Here is a 25,372-nt window from a genome sequence, read left to right on the forward strand (position 1 = left end):
TTCAATCAATAAGCACATCGACCTGGACCCAATATACCAGCCACTGCAACGGACAGCTGGAACTGACAACCGGAAGCAGCAGAGACAAACCACTATAAATGCCGGAAGAAAGATCACAGAAGCGCTTCACAGGAGGCTCCCAAGTACTGAGGATGTCACCTAGACAGGGGACGAAACGTCTGCAACACAAATTCCCAACTTTGCCCTCTATACCTGGTCTGGTCCACATGTGACTCCAGACCACAGCAATGTGGTTGACTCTTCATTGCCTTCTAGGCAATTCGACATAGACAATAAAAGCTGACCTGGTTAGCAATGCCTACATCCCATAAATGAATTTAAAAAACCTAACAGAATTTGTGGGAAAAAGAAATATACATTTGAAGAAAAAACTCCTCAAAAGGGTAATCGCTCAAGCTTGTTGTTAATGTTCTCTTTCCTTTGACCCATTTGTTGGTGACGAAGGGCTTTTGCCCGAAACATCGATTTTCCTGCTCCTCGGATGCTACCTGACTTGCTGTGCTTTTCCAGCATGACACTCTCGACCCCATTTATTGGTAGTGCTACCAAATAACCATGGTCAAAGCTGGCAAGACAGCGTATTAAAACTAATAGTGTTTATAAATACACATCAAGTGCAGAAAAATCTGGAACTCAGTTTCCTCTCACCTCATCTCCGCCACTGGCTGATGTTGCTGAGCAATGAGACTTTCAAGACCGAGATATCTCAGATTTTTGTTAATGAAATATATCAAGAGATATGGAACAAACACAAGAACACGGAGTCGAGATATAAATCTGCCACAATCCAACTGACTGACAGTACAAGCTCAAAAATTCATACATCCTAATTCAATTTCTACAGAAGTGTCTGCAATTTGGTCTGTCATAACATCCTATTGTGTGGTACACATTGCTGAATGCATATCACTTGCAGAACTTTATGGAGTCTCAATTAGTTTACTCACATATATTTTGTCTTTGCTATAGCGCACTCGGATATTGTTCAGGAGCGTAGCTTCATTTAAATACATAAGGCCACCTACAAGATGATGCAAAAAGAAACTGATGAGTTCAAATAAATTATTTCCATATAACAAAGGTTGACTGTAGTTCTTATTTATTTGTGCAATACATTCATCCAGTTTTCAATATCCAATGACTAAATATGAAAAACTGGAATTTAGAGATTTTTGACAACTTTAAAGTGACAGCTAAATTAACGTAATTTATTTGTGCAATACATTCATCCAGTTTTCAATATCCAATGACTTACGTTAATTTAGCTGTCACTTTAAAGTTGTCAAAAATCTCTAAATTCCAGTTTTTCATATTTACTAACTAGCACAATTACATGTTTCCGTAAGGTTTTCAGACATTATCTCCACAGAGATAAGAAAATAAATCTCTGGAAGAGCGAGTGAATCATATTAATTTGGTTTGATAAACCCACCCATAAAAGTTAAAATAAGGCCCAAGATGTCTGTGCCAGCCACAAAGAATTATCCAGTCTAATCTCACTTTCGAGCTATTGGTCAGCCTACTGTATATTACAGCAGCATATTTAAACTTTTTTTTAAATTGGAGAAGAAACAACACTTGGTGGTGTGCTCCAAGCCCCAACACTCTCCACATGAAAAGATTACTGTTCAACCTCAAATATTTTCAGTAATGCCCCTTTGTCATTCATCTCTTCAAAGGGAAATACAGTAAATCCCAATGCACTGAATCTCGGAACACCAAGTAGATTGTCGTGATATCCGAGGAAGTCCCAATCCCACGTAAATGTGTTTGTGTAACAGGTTATGCCTACACACATGGTCAATGTAAAAAAAAACATTAAGGAAGTAAATCTGAAAACGTCTTTCTTCAATTTGTTCACACCAACAATGGTCTTACCTGGTAAAAGGATAGAACTACACATTGAAGCAGGTGGAGAATTAGATCAGAGAAAACCCTGCAATCGCTTTCTGCTTAGGATGCTGTTTCCACGCAAGCATGATTCAGTCCACTAAGTTTTCAATATCTAAACATACGTCAAGACTTTTCACGGTGCAATGTGAAATCCTGAAGAAACTCTGTGGCCTTTATAACATTGGCTTAGGAAACAGGCAGGTAGACAGTATTCATTAGACTCTTCAGTGGTTACTGTCATGACATTCACAAGGCAACAATGTTTCTTGGATTTTCCAACGACAAGTGGCAGCATCTATTTGTGCCATTCATGGTTGGCAATCTTTTAGCTTTCTCTCAGAATTAGCCATACGGACAGGCTTTCACAACGAGATCACAATATCACATGATGGCTTTCCCAGCACTTTATGAATTCACTCTCTTGTAGTCAAAATCTGCTTATTATTGTTGCAGTCATACTGAAAAGTTAGACAGGTTTGGCTAATATGGAGTTATCAGTCCTGAATCTTTGACTATTACAGGCATGAGATTTGCTATTCCACCAATAATTAACAACTTTAACGCAAGCAAAAATGTCAGAGTTTAACTCATCCAATTTCACTGTCATCTTTTCTGATCCGCTCTACTATATGCCCCTTATGATTTTATTCTCATGGATTAAATGTCTCCTCAACCTCCTCTGTCCCAAAGAAAACAAACTTGAAGGTCAGTAAATTGCCAGGACCAGATGAATTGTAAAAACGGTAATGCATTGGTGCATTAGTAATGTCACTGGGCTGGTGATCTGGATCCAGATAAATCCTAACACGGCAGACAGCGAAATCGGAATTCAATAAAATTCTGGAAGCAGCTGACCTAATGGTAACTATATAACAATTGCCTTTTTAAAAAAACCCTCTAGTTCATTAATGTCCTTTAGGGAAATAAATCTGCCATCCTTACCAGGTCTAGCCTACATGTGACTTCAGACTCTTAGTCTTCTAGGTAATGAGTGAAGGGCAATAGGCTTAGGTTTCAATACTCTTATTCTATGAATGAATAAAAAATAAAATTTTATCCTAGTCTGTTAAAGAAAGCCAGGAGAAAAATAATATATGCTCTGAAGATCATCTTCCAATCCTCATTAGATACAGGCATTGTACCAGCACACTAGAGGTCTGTGAATGCTAGAAAATTACTCAAGAGAGTGCAAGGAATAAGCCAAAATAATTACAGGTGGGGCAGTCTGACTTTTTCAGTGGGCAAATTATGAGAATTGATACGGAGAAATACGATGAACTGTTACTTATTATTGTTATGGATTAATCAGGGATAGTCAGCATGGTTTGTTAAGGTAAGGACATGTCTTACTAATTTGATTGAATTTTTTGAGGAATTAACAAGGAGGATTAGATTAGATTAGATTACGTACAGTGTGGAAACAAGCCCTTCGGCCCAACAAGTCCACACCGCCCCGCCGAAGCGCAACCCACCCATACCCCTACCCCTACATTTACCACTAACCTAACACTACGGGCAATTTAGCATGGCCAATTCACCTGACCTGCACACATCTTTTGGATTGTGGGAGGAAACCGGAGCACCCGGGAGGAAACCCACGCAGACACGGGGAGAACGTGCAAACTCCACACAGTCAGTCGCCTGAGGTGGGAATTGAACCCGGGTCTCTGGCGCTGCGAGGCAGCAGTGCTAACCACTGTGCCACCGTGCTGCCCATGATCAGGACAGTTCAGCAGATGTGGTCTACACGTGTTTTACGAAGCATTTAATGAAATCCCACATAGTAGACTGGTCAGGAAAATTAAAGCCACTAGGACACAGGGGAATGTGGTAAGCAAAATTAGCTCAGTGACTGAAAACAAAAAAGGTAATGACTGGCAGGTGTTCTTGCAAATGGTGTTCCAGACAACTCTGGCTTGGGGTCCTTCCTGTCTTTGGCATACATTAATGATTGAAACTTTAATGGAGGAAAGAGGATTGGGAAGTTTGTAGAGGACAAACATTAGCAGTGTAGTTTATAGTGAAAAGTCAATAGTGAATGTTGACAACAGGATGATATGAGTGGCTTGGTTGGTGGATGGAAACATGGCTAATGGAATTCAAATCAAGAGAAGTACAAAGTAATGCACTTGGGTCGGGCAAACAATGCAAGGGACTATACAATAAACAGGATGCAGGATTAAAAGTGAGATTCTATTTCATCGTTAGCTTAGTTTACTTTAATCACAGCACATTCATTGATTAACCTAATAATGTACCATGGGATTTCACACAACAATGCGCAATTTTTAACCTTCATGGTTGATTGAGCTCACATCCTCCCAACTTGTTAAATGCTTTTCAAAGCCATGGTTTTAAGCAATAAAGAAAAGCTAGGAGGGATTTGTTATAGGAAGGGAGGTAAAGGGAAAAAAAAAGCGACTGTACTTCATAAATTGAAAACGCTGATGTAGTGTTTCAGAAAAGCAACAATTTGGCTAAATATAATCTCTGTATTAGACTTTTTAAACAATATGTTTAAGTTAGTAACTAAATAGTACTTAGACTTTTAATCACTCAAGACTATGCACTGAGTGTGCAAGGATATCACACTTCCTCACCCTTCACACACTTCAAAATGGAAGCATATTCTATACACTATTAACTTAAATACTACCCACTTGGTAATTTTTATATTAGTAATCTGTGATCATTTCTATTAGTAACATATTGTTTTAAGCTTATAAACAACTTTTCCATTGTAGCCAGTCTTAAAAATGAAGAAACTTGTTAGAGGCATTCTCAACAGAAAGAGAAACCATCACCTTGAAGATGACCTCTTAAACATGAAAATTCACAATAAGATGATCGATTTAATGAAGGACTCTTACCAACTAAGCAAAAGCAGAATGAACTCAGGCTATCAATCTCAAGGAAATGGCAACATGCAAGTCACTATTCTAAACAATCAAGGACAATATTATACAACGATCTGGTGACTGGACCGAGGTCAGCCAGGTGCAAATCACAGAATACAAGTTCCCTCACTGGGGCTGTTAATCTGGAATGTATAATGACATTTATCTTGCTCTGGGTAATGGCTTGGAAAGAGTTAATAAGGACCAGCTTTCAATTACCAAAACATGTAACAAGTTTGGAGATTGAAATTTGTAAAGCCTGCTGTCTAGTCAGACGCAAAGGACCCTAGAGATGTTGGAGAAAGACCAGAGACTTAGTGTTTACAGTGTTAGACTGTAGAGCAAGAGCTGTATTAAGCCCTTAAAAGTTGCTGCCTTGCTTTGATAAATATTACTTGACAACTTTAAAATTTCCTGAGTTACCTTGACTGTTACTTCATTATAGTCTCAAATGAACAAATATACATCGAAATAGAGTTTAAACTGCAACCTAAAATATATAGGGAAGATGTTGAAAGGGGTAGCAGACGTAAGACAACTTGGACTGCACATCCTCAGGTCCCTGAAGGTAGCAGGACAGATAGATAAGATGGTAAAGGAGGCATATGGAGTACTTTAAAAGCACAGCAGGTTAGGCAGCATCCGAGAAGCAGAAGTATCAACGTTTCAGGCATAAGCCCATCAGGAATGGCTTACGCCCAAAACGTAGGTTCTTCCACCCTTCAGATGCTGCCTGACCTGTTGTGCTTTTCCAGTGCCACACACTCAACTCTGATCTTCAGCATCTGCAGTCCTCACTTTCTACGTATTTCCTTCACTGGGTAAAGTACTGAACACATGCAGGGATGTAATGCTGGAACGATATAAGACACTGGTCAGGCTACAGTTGGTGGTGTGTATAGTGTATAAGGGAAATGACTTCATTTAGAAACAGTACAGGAGACTTACAATAATGTTGCCAGGCTTAAATTACAGCTATTCTGAAATACTGGACAGGCTAGGATATTTTACTTTCTAACAGGAAGATTAAGGAGTGACTCAATTAAGACATACAAAATAACCGGTGGCTTGGGATAAAGTGGACATGTATCTATCTCCAGAAGAGAAGCCAGTTTTCAAGGGTCACAAATTTATGATTGATTGATTGATAGATAGAACAAAAAAAAGTCCATTAGAAACATCTAGAAATTGTCACCCAGTTTGATTGGTCGAGGTAGAAACCCTCAAAGCATTCAAAATAGAATAGGTGAGACAACTTAGACTGCATGACCTCAGCTCCCTGAAGGTGTCAGGATAGGTAAATAAGGCGGGAAGGGAGGTATATGGGATACTGGCCTTCACTGGGTGAACTAGTGAATACAAACGAAACGATGTATTGGATCTGGATCTGCATCTGAAGTGCTGTAACCTTCAAATCTACAGACTAGGTACTGGAAATTGGATTAGAATGGGTGACTAGTTTATTCATCTGTGAAAACAATGAGCTGAATGGCCTCTCCATTGTCAATTTTCGATGGCTCCACAGTTTTACACAACTAGGGATGTCATGGCCAAACTGTTGGAGGTTTGTCTTTAATACAGACACTGAGCTCCAGTGAGGCTCAACACATCCTCCATTTAGAGTCATAGAAATGTACAGCATGGAAACAGACACTTCGGTCCAACCTGACCCCCCGACCAGATATCCCAACCCAATATAGTCCCACTTGCCAGCACCCGGCCCATATCCCTCCAAACCTTCCTATTCATATACCCATCCAAATGCCTCTTCAATGTTGCAATTGTACCAGCCTCCACCACTTCTGCTGGCAGCTCATTCCATACACTTAACACCCTCTCCTTGTAAATCTTTTCTGAACCCTTTCAAGTTTCACAACATCTTTCCGATAGGAAGGAGAACAGAATTGCACGCAATATTCCAACAGTGGCCTAACCAATGTCCTGTACAGCTGCAACATGACCTCCCAACTCCTGTACTCAATACTCTGACCAATAAAGGAAAGCATGCCAAACACCACCTTCACTATCCTATCTACCTGCGACTCCACTTTCAAGGAGCTATGAACCTGAACTAAAGGTCTCTTTGTTCAGCAACACTCCTTAGGACCTTACCACTAAGCGTATAAGTCCTGCTAAGATTTGCTTTACCAAAATGTAGCACCTTGCATTTATCTGAATTCAACTCCATCTGCCACTTCTCAGCCCATTGACCTACCTGGTCCAGATCCTGTTGTAATCGGAGGTAACCCTCTTCGCTGTCCACTACACTTCCAATTTTGGTGTCATCTGCAAACTTACTAAATGTACCTCTTATACTCGCATCCAAATTACAACTTTCAGGACTCAATATCAAGTTTAATAAACTAACAGCATGAACACTTTCCAAGTTGAATACCCCCCACCACAATTCCAGGTCCTGTCACAATATGGGTTCCTTTCAGCACAGCCAACCCATTTTCACTTACTCACACCCCCCATTATCAGCTTCTCTTCTTCCCTGACTGGCTATCAACAATGCCTTTTCCTGCCTAACCCTTTTTTTCCCCTCTTTCTGCAGACTCCATCTCCATCTATCCCTAGGCCAAAATTCCACTAGCCTTCTTTATTATTTTCTCCACCTACTCATGACATTTTTAAGGTGTATGTGCATGAACTCCTGAGTCTTTTTGCACATCCACTATATTTATCATCATACCATTTAGAAAATACCCATTTTATTCTTTTTCGGTTCACTTACTTACAGTGAACTCTATCTGCAAGTTTTGTCCATTCACTCAAGTCTAATAATATCCCTTTGCAATGTTATGCTAGCATCTACACCATTTACAATCCTACCTAACTTTGTGTCATCAGCAAATTCGGATATATAACTGTCTATGCCATTATCAAAATCCAGTTTTCTGGAGACTAGATTACTTAGTGTGGAAACAGGCCCTTCGGCCCAACAAGTCCACACCGACCCGCCGAAGCGCAAATCACCCAGACCCATTCCCCCACCTTTACCCTTTCACCTAACACTGCGGGCAATTTAGCATGGCCAATTCACCTAACCTGCACATTTTTGGATTGTGGGAGGAAACCGGAGCACCCGGGGGGAAACCCACGCAGACACTGGGAGAATGTGCAAACTCCACACAGAGTCGCCTGAGGCGGGAATTGAACCCAGGCTGTGAGGAAGCAGTGCGAACCACTGTGCCACTGTGCCTTTCACCAACGTTTTGAGCTATACTTGAAAACTTGGCTGCCCACAATTGTAAATCTTTGGCAACTGTTTTGAACAATAGAAGTTACTACTAAAACCATTTTGATACACGGTTAAAGCTAAAAAAGAAAAATAGCTTATGTAAGCCAGAAATGCAGCATTGCAATCCCAACATTAAGAGAACAAGCATTCCTTTTCCAATCCCAAGAAACACGCTAGTAACAGGTATAAATCCAATTGAAAGCTTTAACAGGAACATTTGCAACAGTACAAATTAAATCAAGAGGAAGATTGCTAAATCGTAAATCAATGGAAAATGAAGCTTACATATATGGATTTGACTGGGCAGATCAGAAGGCACAAGCACCACTCATCTTTTCCCAATATCATTACTTTATGAAAATATCATAGCATGCATCAATTGGCAGCCTAGAATCCATGTCAACTTCAGGCAACTTTCAACCTATGATGCACTTTGTTATTATAAAGCAAAATATCCAATGTTTCATGCATTAATGTGGTTAGCAAGAAAAGCACATGACCTTATTAACAGGTTGCATGCACTATGTCAATGAATAAAATAAGGAACCATTTGTTACACTATTTTTACTGAGCTTAACTCAGTTAGTTGGACAGCTAGTTTGTGGTGCAGAGTGACTCCAACAGCATGGGTTCAATTCTAACATTGGTTGAGGTCATCATGAAGGATTGCTTCTCAACCTCTCTCAGAAATAGTGACCCTCAGGTTAAACCACCACTGGTCATCTCTTTCTCTCTCTCTCTCTCTCTCTCGTGGTCTAGAAAGACAAATGTTGACTTTACTTTTATTGAGCTAAGATGCTATTACATTTAAAATAGGGTGGCATGGTGGCTCAGTGGTTAGCACTGCTGCCTCACAGCGCCAGGGTCCCAGGTTCAATTCCAGCTGTGGGCGACCGTGCAAACTCCACACAGACATTCTCCCAGTGTCTGCGTGAGTTTCCTCCAGGTACTCCGGTTTCCTCCCACATTCCAAAGATGTGCAGGTCAGGTGAATTGGCCATGCTAAATTGTCCATAGTTGTTAGGTGCATTAGTCAGAGTGGGGCGAATTACTCTTCGGAGCGTCGGTGTGGACTTGTTGGGCCGAAGGGCCTGTTTCCACATTGTAGGGAATCTAATCTAAACTAATCTAAAAAAATCAAGTTCATGAGAATTAAACATTGTTACTTGTTAAAAACCAGGTCTTCAAAGTGTAGGCAGAGTTTTCACTCTGTCTTATATGCAATGGCAAGATACTATTTCATATTTCGGTTCTCTCAGGGAAACTCCAGTTAGAGTCACTGCAGGACTAGCTTCAGATTAATAAGCATATTTGGTCAATTCCTAGAAGGGAAATAAGTTACATTCCTTTGGAATAGAAGGATTTCATACTTCTGGAAAACTGCCAGCTATAAATTAGTTAAATATTAATTCAGAATCAATCTCTAACCATTTCAAAAATGACTAATGATGTGCTTTAAAAAAACTGAGACAAACAGATGAAATTGCTCCCGTGCTATGAAATATGTGAAGGTCATCAAGTGTTGTGTAATTGTTGTATAGTTTACTAAACATTTTACATAGAGAAGAGTTCAACTGTCAAAAGAATCTTGTGCTCAGGTATGGCAGACAGACATTACAGGTTGTTCGCTAAACAGAAGTATTAAGTGCTCCAAAGGTCACATTTCCTACTTACAATTATCTTCTACATCCTTTTTATTATCTTCTTCTGCAGGAAAAACCTGGTTGACTGGTGCTAGAAATGTCTGGAAGAAACAAAAGCTTTGTGTTAATGAGATTCTGGACAGGCAGAGAGGCTTTCACAGAACAAAAATACTATCAGCTGTGTACTTGACCATCAATAGAAAAAATGAATGAGTTCCGACTAATTCTGTAATCCAAGTACTGGACCCCAATTGGAATAGTGTGACCAATTCAGGACATGGCATTTTCAGAAGAATGGGAAAGCATTAGAAAAGGTGCAGAAAATATGACAATTGTTTTAGGAATGATGTTACATGGATAGAATGGAGAACTGGTGTTCCTCTCTAGATGTGAAACTGCAAAGAGAAGATTTAATGATTTTATAATTATATGCTTCCATGAAGCACACATTTTTGGAATACAATTTTCAGTTTTGAGAGTGAAATTTTTAAATGCAAGTCAAATGAAGCTGGCAAGCAGACAGAGAGTAATTGCAATTTAAAGGTTTGTCCAAGCTTATTAAATAAAGTCAGGATTGGAAGTGGGGAACTACTGAACAATGTGCTACATTTCTCAGTTTTTCTGAAGGTAACAGAATTTCTACAACTGCCTTGAGTTTAAATTGTTCATACAATGTCCCAGAACAAAGGGAAGTTTCAAAATTTAAAAAACATTTATACAAAGCCTGTATGGATTACTGGCTCGGCCAACATTTACTGCCCAACAAAAGGTGATGAGTCACTACCTGGAACTGTTGCAGGGGAAGAAACAGTAAATGGACTCAGTGCAGACACAACCACAATACTATTAAGCAAGGGGATCCACGATTTTGTCCCAGAAACAGCGACGTAGTAATATTTAGTTCCAAGTAAGGGTGTACAGGTATTACAGGCTGGTAGTGGTGTTTCCATGCATCTCCTACCCTGGTCCTTCTGAAGGTTGCTGGGTTAGGTGGTGCTGTCGTATGTGTGCACATATGCGGGGTTGGGGGGGTGGAGTCATGCAGTGCTTCTTGTAGATGGTACACACTGCTGCCACTGTGCATTAGTTGCAAAGGCAGCAAATACTGAAGCTGGTAATTGGGAGGCCAAATCAAGTGGGCTTCTTTTTCCTTAATGGTGTCAAGCTTTGACTGTTGTTGGAATTGTTCCCATCCAGGTGAGAGCTTTCCACCACACACCTGACATGTACCTTGTAGATGGTGGAAAAGGTTTGGGGAGTGAGGTGGTGAGGCACCTGCTACAGGATTCCTACCCTCTGACCTGCACTTGTAGCCACTGTATTTAAGTTTCTTGTCAATGGCATCACCCAAGAAGTTAAAAGTGGGAGATTAAATGATGGTAATTCAATTGAATACCAAGAGATAACGTATAGATTCTCTCAGAGATGATCATTGCACTGAATTTGTATACAAACTGCTTCAGTATTAAAAAGAATCGCCAATGATGCTAAACAATCCAAGCCTCTGACCTGCTCATGCAGCCACTGCATTTACATGGCTAGTCAAGTTCAGTTTCTGGTCAATAGTAACTTCTATCTATGTTGATAATGTGGAAAATCAATGACAGTAAAGCAATTAAATATCAAAGGGCAATTGTTACATTCTCACTTGTTAGAGAAATTCATTGCCTGGCATTTGTGTTGCACAACTGTTACTTGCTACTTATCATTTTAAGCCTGGATATTATAGATTAGATTAGATGACTTAGTGTGGAAACAGGCCATTCAGCACAACAAGTCCACACCGACCCTCTGAAGAGCAACCCACCCAGACCCATTCCCCTACATTTACCCCTTCACCTAACACTACGGGCAATTTAGCATGGCCAATTCACCTAAACTGCACACCGTTGACTGTGGGAGGAAACAGGAACACCTGGAGGAAACCCACGCAGACACGGGGAGAATGTGCAAACTTCACAGACAGTTGTCAGAGGCAGGAATTGAACCAGAGTCTCTGGCGCTGTGAGGCAGAAGTGCTAACCACTGTGCCAGGTCTTGCTGCGATTGGGCATGGACTGCTTAAATATCTGAGGAAACTCAAATGGAGCTGTAAATTTTGCAATTATTAGGGCAGCAGGGAGGCTCAGTGTTTAGCACTTCTGCCACTCAACACTTAGAACCCAGGTTCGATTCCAGCCTCTTCACAGGTGCAGTGTGGACTCGATGGGCTAAATGGCCCGCTTCCACACTGGAGGGATTTTGTGTTTCTATTATCAGTGAACATCCCATTTCTGATTTTACAATGGAGGGAAGGTTATTCCTGCAGATATGAGGAGTGTAGTGTTTGGACTCTAACAACCACAACCTTGTCAATTATCTCAGGTATGACTCCAACCAGTGAAGTTTTCCTCCACTCCCATCGATCCCTGTTTTGCTGGGGCTCCTTGATACCACACTTGGTCAATGTTAAGGGCAGTCATTGTCTGTTGCCTCTGGAATTCAGCTCTTTATGACCATAAGACATAGGAGCAAAAATTAGGCCACTCAGACTATCGAGTCTGCTCTGCCATTCAATCATAATTGATAAGTTTCTCAACCCCATTCTCCCGCTTTCTCCCCATAACCCTTAAATCAAGAACCTATCTATCTCAGTCATAAATATATTCAGTGACCTGGCCTCCACAGCCTTCTATCACAATGAATTCCATCGATTCACCATTCTCTGATTGAAAGAGGTTTCTTTGCCTCCCTGTTTTAAAAGGTCCTCCTTTTACTCTATGGATGTAATGAGGTGGGGAGCTGAGTGGCTCAGTCTATTGGCATTGCTGAGAAAGTGCTACCTGATCGGTGTTGATAATACTTCCTATCAATCACTTTGCTAATGATCAAGGGTAGACTGATGGAGTTGTAATTGGCTGGGTTCCATTTGTCCTGCATTTGGGCAACCCTCCACATTCTAGGGTAGATGCCAGAATTATAGCATGACTAATATAGCTTGACTAGGGGTTTGGTTAGTTCTGGAGTGTGTATTTCAGTACTATTGTCAATGTAGAATAGAATAGAATAGCCTTTGTCACATTTACTCAGTGAGTACAGTGAAAAGTTTATAAGTCTCCAATTACAGCATCAACTTAGATACAAACGTACCTAGGCACAACTTCTTTAGTTACAAGACTTTAGACAAGAAAGAAATAAAATTTCCAGCAATACACAAGAGGGTTCAGTACAGCAGACCATGCTGGCACAGTTTCCGAACCGGGCCAGCAACTCACCACGCCAGGAGGCCACACTGCCTCCCCGTGCTGCCAGGCTGCCGCCCCGCAATGCCTCTCCTGCACCACAAGGCAGTTGCGACATGCCAGAAGGCCCTTACAGGCGGAGGCCACCACACTGGACCAGGAGGCTGCTCCAGAAAGACACCCAGCCATGCCGGGGATCGTCACTGGCCAAAGGCCGGGAGTCAAAGACAGAGAAGGAGGAGAAAGGAAGCACTAGAAGGAATAAGAAAAAAAGAGAAAGAAAAGGAAAGCAGGTGGAACAAAAGCTCCAGCTACAGCGCCCTTCTCCCTCGCCATCTTGCTACACAATATTGTTAGGATCCAAGTCTTGACAGTTCCCAATAACTTCAAATGTTTTGCAATATCACATAAGGTGTATCAAATTGGTTGAAGACTGTCAGCTGCAATGCGGGAAGGAGGCCAAGATGGATTATTCGCTCTACAGTTCTGGTGGAGGATGAGTGAAAATGATTCAGCCTCTTCTTTTGCACTGATGTGCAATGGGCTTGCCTATTGGGATATTTGTGGAGTCTCCATCTGTTATTCAATTGTCCACCAACAATCATGACTGGAAGCAGGACAGTAGAGCTGAGATCTAGAATGTGGATTGTGGGATTAATAGTTCTATATAACACATTCTGCTTCTGACATGCAGTGTGCAAGCAGTCAGATTGTAGAATCATCAGATTTATAATTTCTTTTTAACATATGCCTGTTATTCCTGACATGCTGTCCTTCACACATTGAGCCATAGCTGATCTTCCAGCTTGATGGCAATCATAACATGGAGGTTATACCAGGCCATAAGGTTGCAGATTGTGGTTTGCTACAATTCAGGTACTGCTGGTGCTTAGTGCCTCATGAATGGCCAGTTTTAATTTGCTAGGTCTGTTTGGAGTCTATTCCACTGAGCATAATGGTACTGCTGCACAACATGACACAGGATAATCACAATGTGAAAACAATACATCAGCTCCAGGAAGACTGTGCACTGTTCAATCTGACTGACACGATGATTAGATTAGATTATCTTAGTTTATGTACAGTGTGGAAATAGGCCCTTCGGCCCAACAAGTCTACACTGACCCTCCGAAGAGCAACCCATCCAGATCCATTCTCCTACATTTACCCCTGTCTAATCCACCTAACACTATAGGCAATTTTGCATAGTCAGTCAATTCACCCGACCTGCACATTTTTGAACTGTGGGAGGAAACAGGAGCACCCGGAGGAAACCCACAGAGACATGGGGAGAATACGCAAACTCCATACAGACAGTTGCCCAAGGCGGGAATCGAACCGAGTCCCTGGTGCTGTGAGGCAGCAGTACTAACCACTGAGCCACCGTGCCGCCCCGTGATGGGCAGATGTATCTGTGACAGTTAGATTGATGAGGGCGATGTTAAGTAGATTTCTACCTGCTAATCACAACAGATCCAGTCTGGGAGCTATAAATTTTCAGACTTTACCAGCCTGGGTTGGTAGTAATACTACTAAGCCACTCTTGGTGATGGACCCTTGCTCAGAGTCACACACATTACATACCTTTCCTACCCTCAATGCTTCTTCAAGTTGGTGTTCACGACAGAGGAGTAAAGATCCATCAAGTCAGAGGAGCGAGAAGGTGATTATCAGCAGTTTGTCTTATCCATTTCTGACCTATACCTGAGACTGTATGAGGTATGGTGTCAACATTTTGACCTCCTGATTGGTTTGTCCAGTTTACAGAGGTGACATATAACTAAGTATCACACTCGGTAATTAAGACCTTTAGATTAGGAGCAGGAATAAGCAATTCAACCCACGAGCCTACCCTGTCATTTAATATGAACATTGCTGATCTATCTCAGCCTCCATTTTCCTGCCTGCTCCCCACAATCCTTTAACCAATTACTGATTTAAAAAAATCTGTTTACCTCCTCCTTAAATGTACTCAATTTTACAGCGTCCACCACAGTCTGGGACAGTGAAATCCACAGATTCACAACCGTTTGAGGGAAGTAATTTCTCCTAATCTGTTTCAAATTTATTCCTTATCCCAAAACTATAACCTCTTGGTCTAGATTGCCTGAAAGAGGAAATATACTCTCCAGGCGGACTTTGTCAATCCCTCTTAGTATTTTACATACATCAATGAAATTGCTTCTCATTCTTCTAAACTCCAGAGAGCCAAGTCCTAAAGTGTTCAATTTCTCTTCATGAGACATACTCATCTCTGGAATCAATCGAGTGACTGTCCTCTGTAGTAGCATTGGAGGCAGTTCAATCTAAAGTAAATGGACCAAAATTGTACGCAATACTGCAGGTGCATTTCACCAATGTCTTGTACAGAAGCATTTGCCTACAGTTATACTTTATTTCTTTTGCAATAAATGCCAAAATTTCATTTGCCTTCCTTATTACTCGTTGTACCTGCATACTAGTATTGTGATTGCGGCACAAGAACATCCAGATCCCACTGCACTGTAGCACTAAAGTTTCTCTCCATGTATTTAGGTTGCCTTGCTATTCCTCCAATCAAAATGGAGGATCTCACACTTGTGGACATTAAACTCCATCTGCCAAATGTTGGCCCATGCCATACTTACATATGCATTTGTAAGTTTATAATTTCTTCATTGAAACTTATTTTCCCACATATTTTAGTATCTAATTTAACGATACAACCTTCTTTCCCTACATTTACGTCATTTATATAAATTGCAAATAATTGGGGCCCAATGACGAAATCTATGTACCCCATTAGTTACAGTTTGCCAACCAGAAGAACACTATTGTGTTAGCTAGCCAATTCTTTACCCATACTAATGAATTACCCCTCACCCGAATTGATCTTACATTGTGTGTTAACATTTTGTATGGTACCTTATCAAATGCCTTCTGGAAGTCCAGATATAGATTCGATTACTTACAGTGTGGAAACAGGGCCTTCGGCCCAACAAGTCCACACCGACCCTCCGAAGAGCAACCCACCCAGACCCCTACATTTACCCCTTCACCTACCACTATGGGGCAATTTAGCATGGCCAATTTGCCTAACCTGCACATCTTTGGACTGTGGGAGGAAACTGGAGCACCTGGAGAAAACCCACGCAGACACGGGGTGAATGTGCTAACTCCACACAGACAGTTGTCTGAGGCAGGTATTGAACCCGGGTCTCTGGTGCTGTGAGGTAGCAGTGCTAACCACTGTGCCACCGTGTTGCCCGTACATCTACAGGAGCCCTAGTATCTACCTTGCTTGCGACATTTTTGAAGGTCTCTAGCAAATTAGTCAAACGCAATTTGCCTTTCATAAAATCACGTTGACTCTTATGGATTGTGTTTTGTTTTCTAATTGACCTTTATTACTTTTTTTAAGAATGAATTCTAACAACTTCACAATGAAACATTAAACTAACTGGTCTACAGCTTCCTACTTCCTATCTTCCCCATTTTTGAATAAGAGTTATTAGCACTGGTTGAATCTGCTAGAACCCTTCCCCAAACCTAGGGAATTTTGGAATACTATAAATCAATGGATTCACTATCTCCATCACCACTTTCTTTAAGACCCTAGGATATTGACCATTAGGGCCTGGGGAATTGTTTGCCTTAAAGTTCAAGAGTTTGCGCAGTACTTTCCCCCAGGAAGGAATTATCACTATCTAGAAACTCTGCATTCCCAGTTACTTTTGGGATGGTACTAATATAAAGGATTAGCTGACTAAAACGATGACAGTATGTGGGAATAAAGGAAGTCTTTTTTCAGGATGGCAGCTGGTGACTAGCGGAGCTCCACAGATGGTCAGTGTTGGGAGCACACTGTTCACATCTTACATTAATATTTGGAAGAAGAAAATTTGCAACATGTTGCTAGGTTGCAGATGCCACAAAGACAGGTAGAGGTTCAGGTAATGTTAAGAAAGCAGGGAGGCTGCAGAAGGACTTGGACAGGCTGGGAGAGTAGACAAATAAGTGGCAGACAGGATACAGTGTTTGGTTACATACTTAGGTTATCACAATACAGATTAGATTACAGATTAGATTACTTACAGGGTGGAAACAGGCCCTTCGGCCCAACAAGTCCACACTGACCCGCCGAAGCGCAACCCACCCATACCCCTACCCCTACATTTACCCCTTTAACCTAACACTAAGGGCAATTTAGCATGGCCAATTCACCTGACCCTGCACATCTTTGGACTGTGGGAGGAAACCGGAGCACCCGGAGGAAACCCACGCAGACACGGGGAGAACGTGCAAACTCCACACAGTCAGTCGCCTGAGTCGGGAATTGAACCCGGGTCTCTGGCGCTATGAGGCAGCAGTGCTAACCACTGTGCCACCGTGCCGCCCACTAGCCACCGTGCCGCCAGGTAGGGAGAAGAGGCACAGATGATTGCCTAAACGGGGAAAGAATTCAGAAACTTGAAGCACACAGAGACTTAGAGGACCTGGTTCAGAATTCTACGTTTAATATGCAGGTTCAGTTGATAGTTAGGAAGGCAAATGCAATGTTAGCATTCAAGAGTGCTAGGAATACAAGAGCGGAGATGTACTGCTGTAGTTGCATAAGGCTCTGGTAAGACTACATTGGAATATTATGAGCAGTTTTGGGCCCTAATATCTTAGGAAGCATGTGCTGACCTTGGGTTGGGGTTGGGGAGGTAGGGGGTGGTGTTGAGAGGAGGGTCATGAGTGATCCCAGGGCTGAAGGGCTTGTCACATGAGGAGTGGTAACAGACTCAATGGAGTTTAGAAGGATGGGGGGGGGGGTCTCTCTGAAACTTGTGGGATACCAAGACGCCTTGATAGAGTGGATGTTTTGTAGATGTTCCCATGAGTAAGAGAGTTTAGGACCCAATGTTACAGCCTCAGAGTGAAGGGATAACCCGTGAGAACAGAGATGTGGAGGAATTTCTTCAGCTAGAGGGTGGTTAACCTATGGAACTCATTGACATAGAAGGCTGTGGAAGCCAAATCATTGAGTGTCTTTAAGACAGAGCCAGATAGGTTCTTGATTATTAATGGGATCAAAAGTTATGTGGAGAATGCAGAGAATGGGATTGAGAAAACTTCAGCCATAATTGAATGGCAGAGCAGACTCAATGGGCTGAATAGCCTACTTATGCTCCCATATCTTCTATCCTCCACCATGAAAACTGAAGCAAAATACTGATTTTGTGACTTTGCCATTTGTGTTCCCCACAATTAATTCCCTAGTCTCACCCTCCAAGGGACCAACATTCATTTCGGCTATTATCTTGCCTTTTATATATTTATAGGTCTTTTGCTATCCATTTTTATATTTTCCTTTACTTTTCTTCCATAATTTACCTTTGCTCATTTTATTACTTTTTTAGTTGATGCTTTGTTGATCTTCAAACGTTTCCCACTCTTTTTACCTGTCACTGGCCTTTGAAATATTGTATGCCATAGTTTTTGTTTGTATATTATCTTGAAATTCTTACCATTAAGTGTACAAGTCCTGCCCTGATTTGCCTTACCAAAATGCAGTACTTCACATTTATCTAAATTAAACTCCCTCTGCCACTCCTCGGCCCATTGATCCGTCTGGTCAAGGTCCCTATGTATTCAGAGGTAAACCTCTTCGCTGTTCACTACACCACCAATTTTGGTGTCTCCTGCAAATTTACTAACCATACATCCTATTTTCATTTTGAAATAATTTATACACATGACAAAAAGCAGTGGAGCCAGCACAGATCCTTACAACCCACCAGTGGTCAAAAACCTCCAGTCCAAACATCAACCTTCAGTCTTTTACCCAGTCAACTCTGTCCTCATGCCAATGTAATTACCTTTATTTTACAAAAGAACACTAGTATGGGACTCCAGTTGCTTCTCCTCCAACTGAATTTGAAATTCTAACATGCTCAGTGCTATTCTCAGTCAGCAGTTAAGAACCAGCTACAGTGCTGTGGACCTGGAGTCATGTAAGGGCCAGACCAGAAAAGGATAGCAAATTTCCCTCCCCAAAGAACATTGGAGGTGGTTTGTTTATTTTGCTATTTAGGTTATGCCTATGTACCATAATGTCATGGGGAGATATTAAAAGGGTTTTTTTAATGTTTAGATGTATGGTTTTCTGCAGAAGCAGATGAAATTAGCTGGAAGCAGCTTTGAGATAAGTAGAAAGATTTTGTTTCAGGAGCTGTTGACCAGTTACAGAAGGCTCACGCCTGAGCTGACAGTCCACAATCATGAGGTGCTGAAGTGCCATCTAGCCAGATGTTAATTGAAGGAACCCAAGATATTTCATAACTCAGAACAGTGGGAACACACTAGAAAATTAAAGTGAATTCCTGAGAGCTGTGCTACACCTTAGTTTAGAACATAGATAGAACATAGAACAGGCTCTTTGGCCCACAATGTTGTGCCGAGGTTTAATTAACGTAAAATATAGTAACTTAATCTAGGCACCCCTCAACTCAGTGCTATCCATGTACATGTCCAGCAGTCGCTTAAATGTCCCCAATGACTCTGCTTCCACCACTATAGCTGGCAACGCATTCCATGCATTCACTACTCTCTGCGTAAAGAACCGACCTCTGACGTCTACTTTATACCTTCCTCCTAATCTCTTCAAACTATGACTTCTCGTACCAGTCAATCCTGCCCTGGGGAAAGTCTCTGTCTATTGACTCTATCTATTCCACTCATTATTTTGATCCCAGAAAAAGAGATCAAAATCCTGTCACCTTTAGATGGAAGCAGGCAAAGTTTGTTGTTGCAATTTTTTGAGTGCAAGATGAAATAGTGCTCAAGTTAGTAACATTCACTATTTAACTCATACAGTAGAGGATTTTGTTTAAAGTGTAGAATTAGGTCACATGGTTTCTTCAGTTGATAACGGAGTTAAAAAAAGATACTAATCTTTCCCGCGATTGTAACAAAAGATGTATTCAAGATCATAATGGGTCTAGATAGAAAGTGCACCCATTGGCAAAGGAGCCAAAAACAGAAGAAGATGATACTGATTAGAAACAAAGACAAAATAACCAACAGGCAGCATGAAGTAAAGCTTTTCTACACAGTCAGTGCTTAGCATCTGGACTATACAGTCTGAGAATGTGGTAGAAAAAAAAATAAATTATGGCTTACAAAATGGAATTTGATAAGCACCTGATAAGAAAAAATGTTGCCAGACTACAGGGAACAGTGAATTGGCCTGCTTACATTGGGCTGAATGGGGTCCATCTGTGTTATTACCATTCTACGTATGGATTCTAAATGTACAAACTGAAAATCTGGAGGGAATTGTTTAAAATATGTTATTGCCCTCTAGGCTCCAGGAATAAAAAGTTAATTGCCAGGAAATTGCTGCAAACAATGAGAGAAAAATCATTACACAGAGCATAATGTATTTTTTATTTTAAATCTGTGAACATTTCTATTTGAAATGGAAGGAAAATCTATTTGCCAGACAAGATTTGTCAAAAGACAAAAGAATGTGTCCAATTTTGTAACAGAGATTTGGCGTGTGTAGGCATACTGCCACTAAGATGGGAATGATTCTAACAGGAGCAGGAAATAAACAGTTGGTGCTAGCAGGTTCTAAGAGGAAATATCTAGGAAGAAATCTTCAATTACCCTAATTAGCAACCACATTCTGTTTTTCTTTATGACAGCAGCAAATGAGTCAGGCCAAGATTTAGATGATACTAACGGCAAACTGTCAAACGACAAAGTCTGATTTAGCAACTCAGCTAATTCAATAATCAAACATTAAGTTGCACAATCAAAAAATATAGAAGCAAAGACCAGGAAACACCTGTGCAAACCCTGTGAACTGCTACATTAAGTATTAAACATGGTACCCTCTGCCAATGATTCAAGGCACTTAGTAAAGAGCCACATTCAGAAAATAGTACACACAAGTTACCAACAATTCTCTCAGGTTCGAAAATTTCTGCTCAGGTATTCTGTGCATGACTGTTTTGGGAAGAGTGTTGACTGCACAGTCCTTGCAGACACAAAGTCCACCTTCACACTGACAATATCCTCCACTATGTTATGTATCACTTTAATCATGTTAAATGGTATAACCTCAAAACACATCTAGCAACTCAAGATGGGGCATTTAGGAGATGCTGCAACAGAATTGTACTCCAGCAAAATCTGCAACCTCATGGCCCAGCACATCCCACTCAAACATTACTATCCAGCTGGGGGATTAACCTGGTGCAATGGAGTGTGCATACCAGGAGCAGTACAGGCATATCTGAAAATAAGGTGTCAACCTTGTGAAGCTACTAAACAGGACTACTTGTGTGACAAACAGCAGAAGTAGCAAGTGACAGACAGAGCTAAGCAATGCCACAACCAATGGATCAGAGCTAAAGTCTACAGTTCTGCCACATCTAGTCATGAATTGTGAAGGGCAATTAAACAATTCACTGGAGGAGATGGCTCCACAAATACCCCCATCCTCAGTGATGGAGGAGCCCAGCACAATTCAAAGTTCAATTGATTGCAGCAATCTTCAGTCAAAAGCGCCAAGTGGAGAACCAATCTTGGCCTCCCCCAGTGGTCCCTAACATCACAAAGGCCAGTTTACAGCCAATTCAAGTCACTTCATTTGATATCAAGAAACAGTTAGACACACTAGATACAGCAAAGGCAATGGGTCCTGACAGCATTCCAGCAACAGTACTGAAGACTTGTGCTCCAGAACTTGCCACTTCCCCCAGCCAAGTTCTTGACATTCAGCCACACCATTGGCAACCTCCTGACAATGTAGAAAATTGCCCACATATGTCCTGCACACAAAAAGCAGGACAATATCAACCTGGCTGTTACCATCCCATCTGTTTGCGCGCCATCATCAGTAAAATGATAGAAGGTATCAGCAGGGCTATCAAGCAGTATTGCTTGGCAACCATCTGCTCTGACACCCAGTTTGGGTTTTGCCAGGACCACACAACTCCTAATTTTATTACAGCCTTGGTTAAAACATGGACAAAAGAGCTGAATTCCACAAGTTAGGTGAGAGGGAGTGAGACATCAAAAAGCCCTAGCAAAACCAAAATCAATGGGAATCAGGGGTAAAACTCTACTTGTTGGAGTCATACCTAAACATAAAAGAAAATGGTTGTTGCTATTGGATGTCAGTCGTCTCAGCTCCAGGGCATCTCCGTGAGAGTGCCTCAGGGTAGTATCCTAGGCCCCACCATCTTCAATTTCATCCACCAGAAGGTCAGAAATTGAGGTGTTGGTTGATGATTGCAATAATGTTCAGTACTATTCATGACTCCTCAAATACCGAAGCAGTCCATGTTCAAGTGCAACAACATCAAGATAATATCAAGATTTGGGCTGACCAGTGGCAAATAACATTCACTCCACACAAATGCCAGCCTATGACCATCATCAGAAAGTGTCAATCCAACCACCACCCCTTGACATTCAGTAGTGTTACCATCACAGAATCCCCCATCAACACTCTGGAGCTGCCATTGGACTTGGCATATAATACAATGGCTACAACAGACAACATGGTGGCTCAGTACTTACCACTGCTGCCTCACAACACCAGCAATCTGGGTATGATTCCATCCTTGAACGACCATCTGTGTAGAGTTTACACATTCTCCTCGTGTCTGCATGGGTTTCATCTGGTTTCTTCCCACAATCCAAAGATGTGCAGGATAGGCGGATTGACCTGCTAAATTGCCCATGATGTCTACGAATGTGCAGGCTAGGGGAATTAGCCATGGGAAATGTAAGATTACAGGGATAAAGTGGGGGAATGAGTCTGAGTTGGATGCTTTTCGGAAGGGCAGTGTGGACTCGATGCACTGAATGGTCTGCTCCCACACCGTGGGATTCTACTATGCTAAGAGCAAGTCACAGGATAAGAATCACTTCCCGATTCCCCAAAGCTGGGCCACAATCTACAAGGAACAACTCAGGAACGTGATGGAATACTCTCTCCTTGCCTGGATGAGTGCAGCTCCAGCAACACAAGAAGCTTGCCTCTATCTAAGTCAAAGCAGCCTGCATAATTGGTACCACATCCACCAATACACACTCCCTCCACCACTTACCTACCAGAGGGAACTGAGAGACTGTTGTGTGCTCTGCTCCAAGGAGACTTGGCTCACACCTGTCATTCCCGACTGCGCCCTACAAGCTGATGGGTACTCCATACATCATGTGAACTGCACATAATCCTCGGACAAGGAAAAGGTTGATGGGGCATGCTTCCTGATCAACACTTCCTAGTGCTCGGTCTTAGTGACCTTGACAAGCCACTGCTCCCCTGATCTGGAATACCTTACAGTAAAATGCCATCCCTTATTCCTACGAGAGTTCACCTCTGCCATCCTGACAGTAGTCTTCATCCCACCCAGTGTGGATGTGAAAAATGCCCTGGACGTGATTTACACTGCCACAAACACTCTAGAGATGAAATTCCATGAGGCCCTACTCATCATGGTCAGCGACTTCAACCAGGCCACCCTTTAGAGGGTTCTGCCAAAACACCACCAACACACCTCCTGCCCCACCAGATGGCCAAGCATCATGGACCACTGTTACACAACTAAAGATACATACCACTCCATTCCCTGCCCACACTTCAGAAAATCAGATCACAGCACTGTGTTCCTCTTCCCAGCTTACAAGCAGAAGTTGAAACGGGAGGATCCTTCACAAAAGGAAGTACAATGCGGGTCCAAGGTTGTGGAAGACAATCTCTGGGACTGCTTGGAATCAGTGGACAGGACCACATTCAAGTACATCATCTTTGCTGTGACAAGTGTGCGTAGCTATTTCTTTTTGTCATATCAAGTTAACTGATTGGTTGAAGACATAGGATTTCATGGTTGGGACTGTGAAAGATGCTGAAACGTATCATATTGGAAAGATGTTGTGAAACTTGAAAGGGTTCAGAAAAGATTTACAAGGATGTTGCCAGGATTGGAGGATTTGAGCTATAGGGGGAGGCTGAACAGGCTGAGGCTGTTTTCCCTCAGAGGCTGAGGGGTGACCTTATAGAGGTTTACAAAATTATGAGGGGCATGGATAGGATAAATAGACAAAATCTTTTCCCTGGGATCGGAGAGTCCAGAACTAGAGGGCGTAGGTTTAAGGTGAGAGAGGAAAGGTATAAAAGAGATCTAAGGGGCAACGTTTTCACAGAGGGTGGTACGTGTATGGAATGAGCTGCCAGAGGATGTGGTGGAGGCTGGTACAATTGCAACATTTAAGAGGCATTTGGATGGGTATATGAATAGGAAGGGTTTGGAGGGATATGGGCCGGGTGCTGGCAGGTGGGACTAGATTGGGTTGGGATATCTGGTTGGCATGGATAGGTTGGACCGAAGGGTCTATCTCCATACTGTACATCTCTATGACTCTATATGTCCAGCATTTTTAGCGAGGATGGTTGCACAATTCTCTGTGGAATAACCAGTGTTTTTGACAATTTCAATATAATCTCTATCCTTTAATACTGTAGGTTCAGATTTATCTCACATGCACTGTTAAACATCTCACCTTTTCTACTACCTTCAGAGATCTGGAAAACTGTACTCCAAGGTCCCCTTGTTTATTCCATACTTCTCAGTTTTACACCTTTTGCATTTTCCCTTGCCTTGCTCCCACGGCCCAAATGCATTACCTCAGTTTTCCAAACAATTTCTCTCAGCACCTTTCAGACCTATTTAAATCTACACACCCACACACACACCTGTATGTGAGACTACTCAAAAGGTGGTTCAAAGATGGCTGCTATCGAACACAGAATGGGTACATTTCTGTTTTAGAAATATCCAACCAATTACCTGGATAAATCTAACCCATCGCCATTCTGGAACATCTCACTTCCCATTTATATGAATATTCCAGTCAAGCCAACACAGGAACACTGGCCAGAATGTCTACTTCAGCTCATTCAGAACAAAGCAAACAACTGAAATACATTGTGCACGAGATGGCACTAATGTTTGCACAATTGTTTGCAACAAAACAGAATAGTTTCACCAGGGTACCAAAACACACTGTTTGCTGAGTGGCTAAGCCAGAAAACCCACAGTAGTAACATGACAACTGTTAATTTGAATTGTCTTTAATTATGCAGTTTTTGACTTATTTTTTCAGTCTGCTTATACCATCAGGGCAATCAACAATAAAAGCAGCTCTGGGCTTAACTGAGCATACTGCTAATTTTGACCTCTCTCAAGAGTCTGATTTCTGAAAAAGTCCATAATTTTGTCTGCAATGTTATCTAATTCCTGGTTTATAACCTTCATCTGCAACTTGACTACAACTGAGCTCCTGCAAACAGATGAACAGAAGGAGTTCGACTAGATATAGACTTTACTAGAATCTAACTCACGTTAACCAAGCTGAAAACATTTTATTCAAGTAATCTGGAACTTTTTTTTTCTTCCCCCCCCCCCTTTC

At 41.7% G+C, this 25,372-nt stretch overlaps 1 protein-coding gene across 8 annotated transcripts in view; it reads right to left on the bottom strand.

The window, feature by feature from the left end:
- Positions 1 to 25,372, bottom strand: part of LOC122552951 (unconventional myosin-VI) — a 252,618-nt gene that overhangs the window by 127,073 nt on the left and 100,173 nt on the right. For all 8 annotated transcript variants that reach the window (XR_006312565.1, XR_006312566.1, XR_006312567.1 and 5 more), the window contains exons 3-4: positions 9,730 to 9,799; positions 969 to 1,042 (exon numbers count right to left, since the gene is read on the bottom strand). Coding sequence is in view for 5 of the 8 variants with exons in the window: in XM_043696242.1 (XP_043552177.1) it covers positions 969 to 1,042; positions 9,730 to 9,799 (144 nt within the window). In the remaining 3 variants the exon portion in view is untranslated. The remainder of the gene's footprint in view (positions 1 to 968; positions 1,043 to 9,729; positions 9,800 to 25,372) is intronic.

This window comes from Chiloscyllium plagiosum, chromosome 9 (genome assembly GCF_004010195.1).
Source record: "Chiloscyllium plagiosum isolate BGI_BamShark_2017 chromosome 9, ASM401019v2, whole genome shotgun sequence".
In the NCBI taxonomy this organism is placed as follows: domain Eukaryota; kingdom Metazoa; phylum Chordata; class Chondrichthyes; order Orectolobiformes; family Hemiscylliidae; genus Chiloscyllium; species Chiloscyllium plagiosum.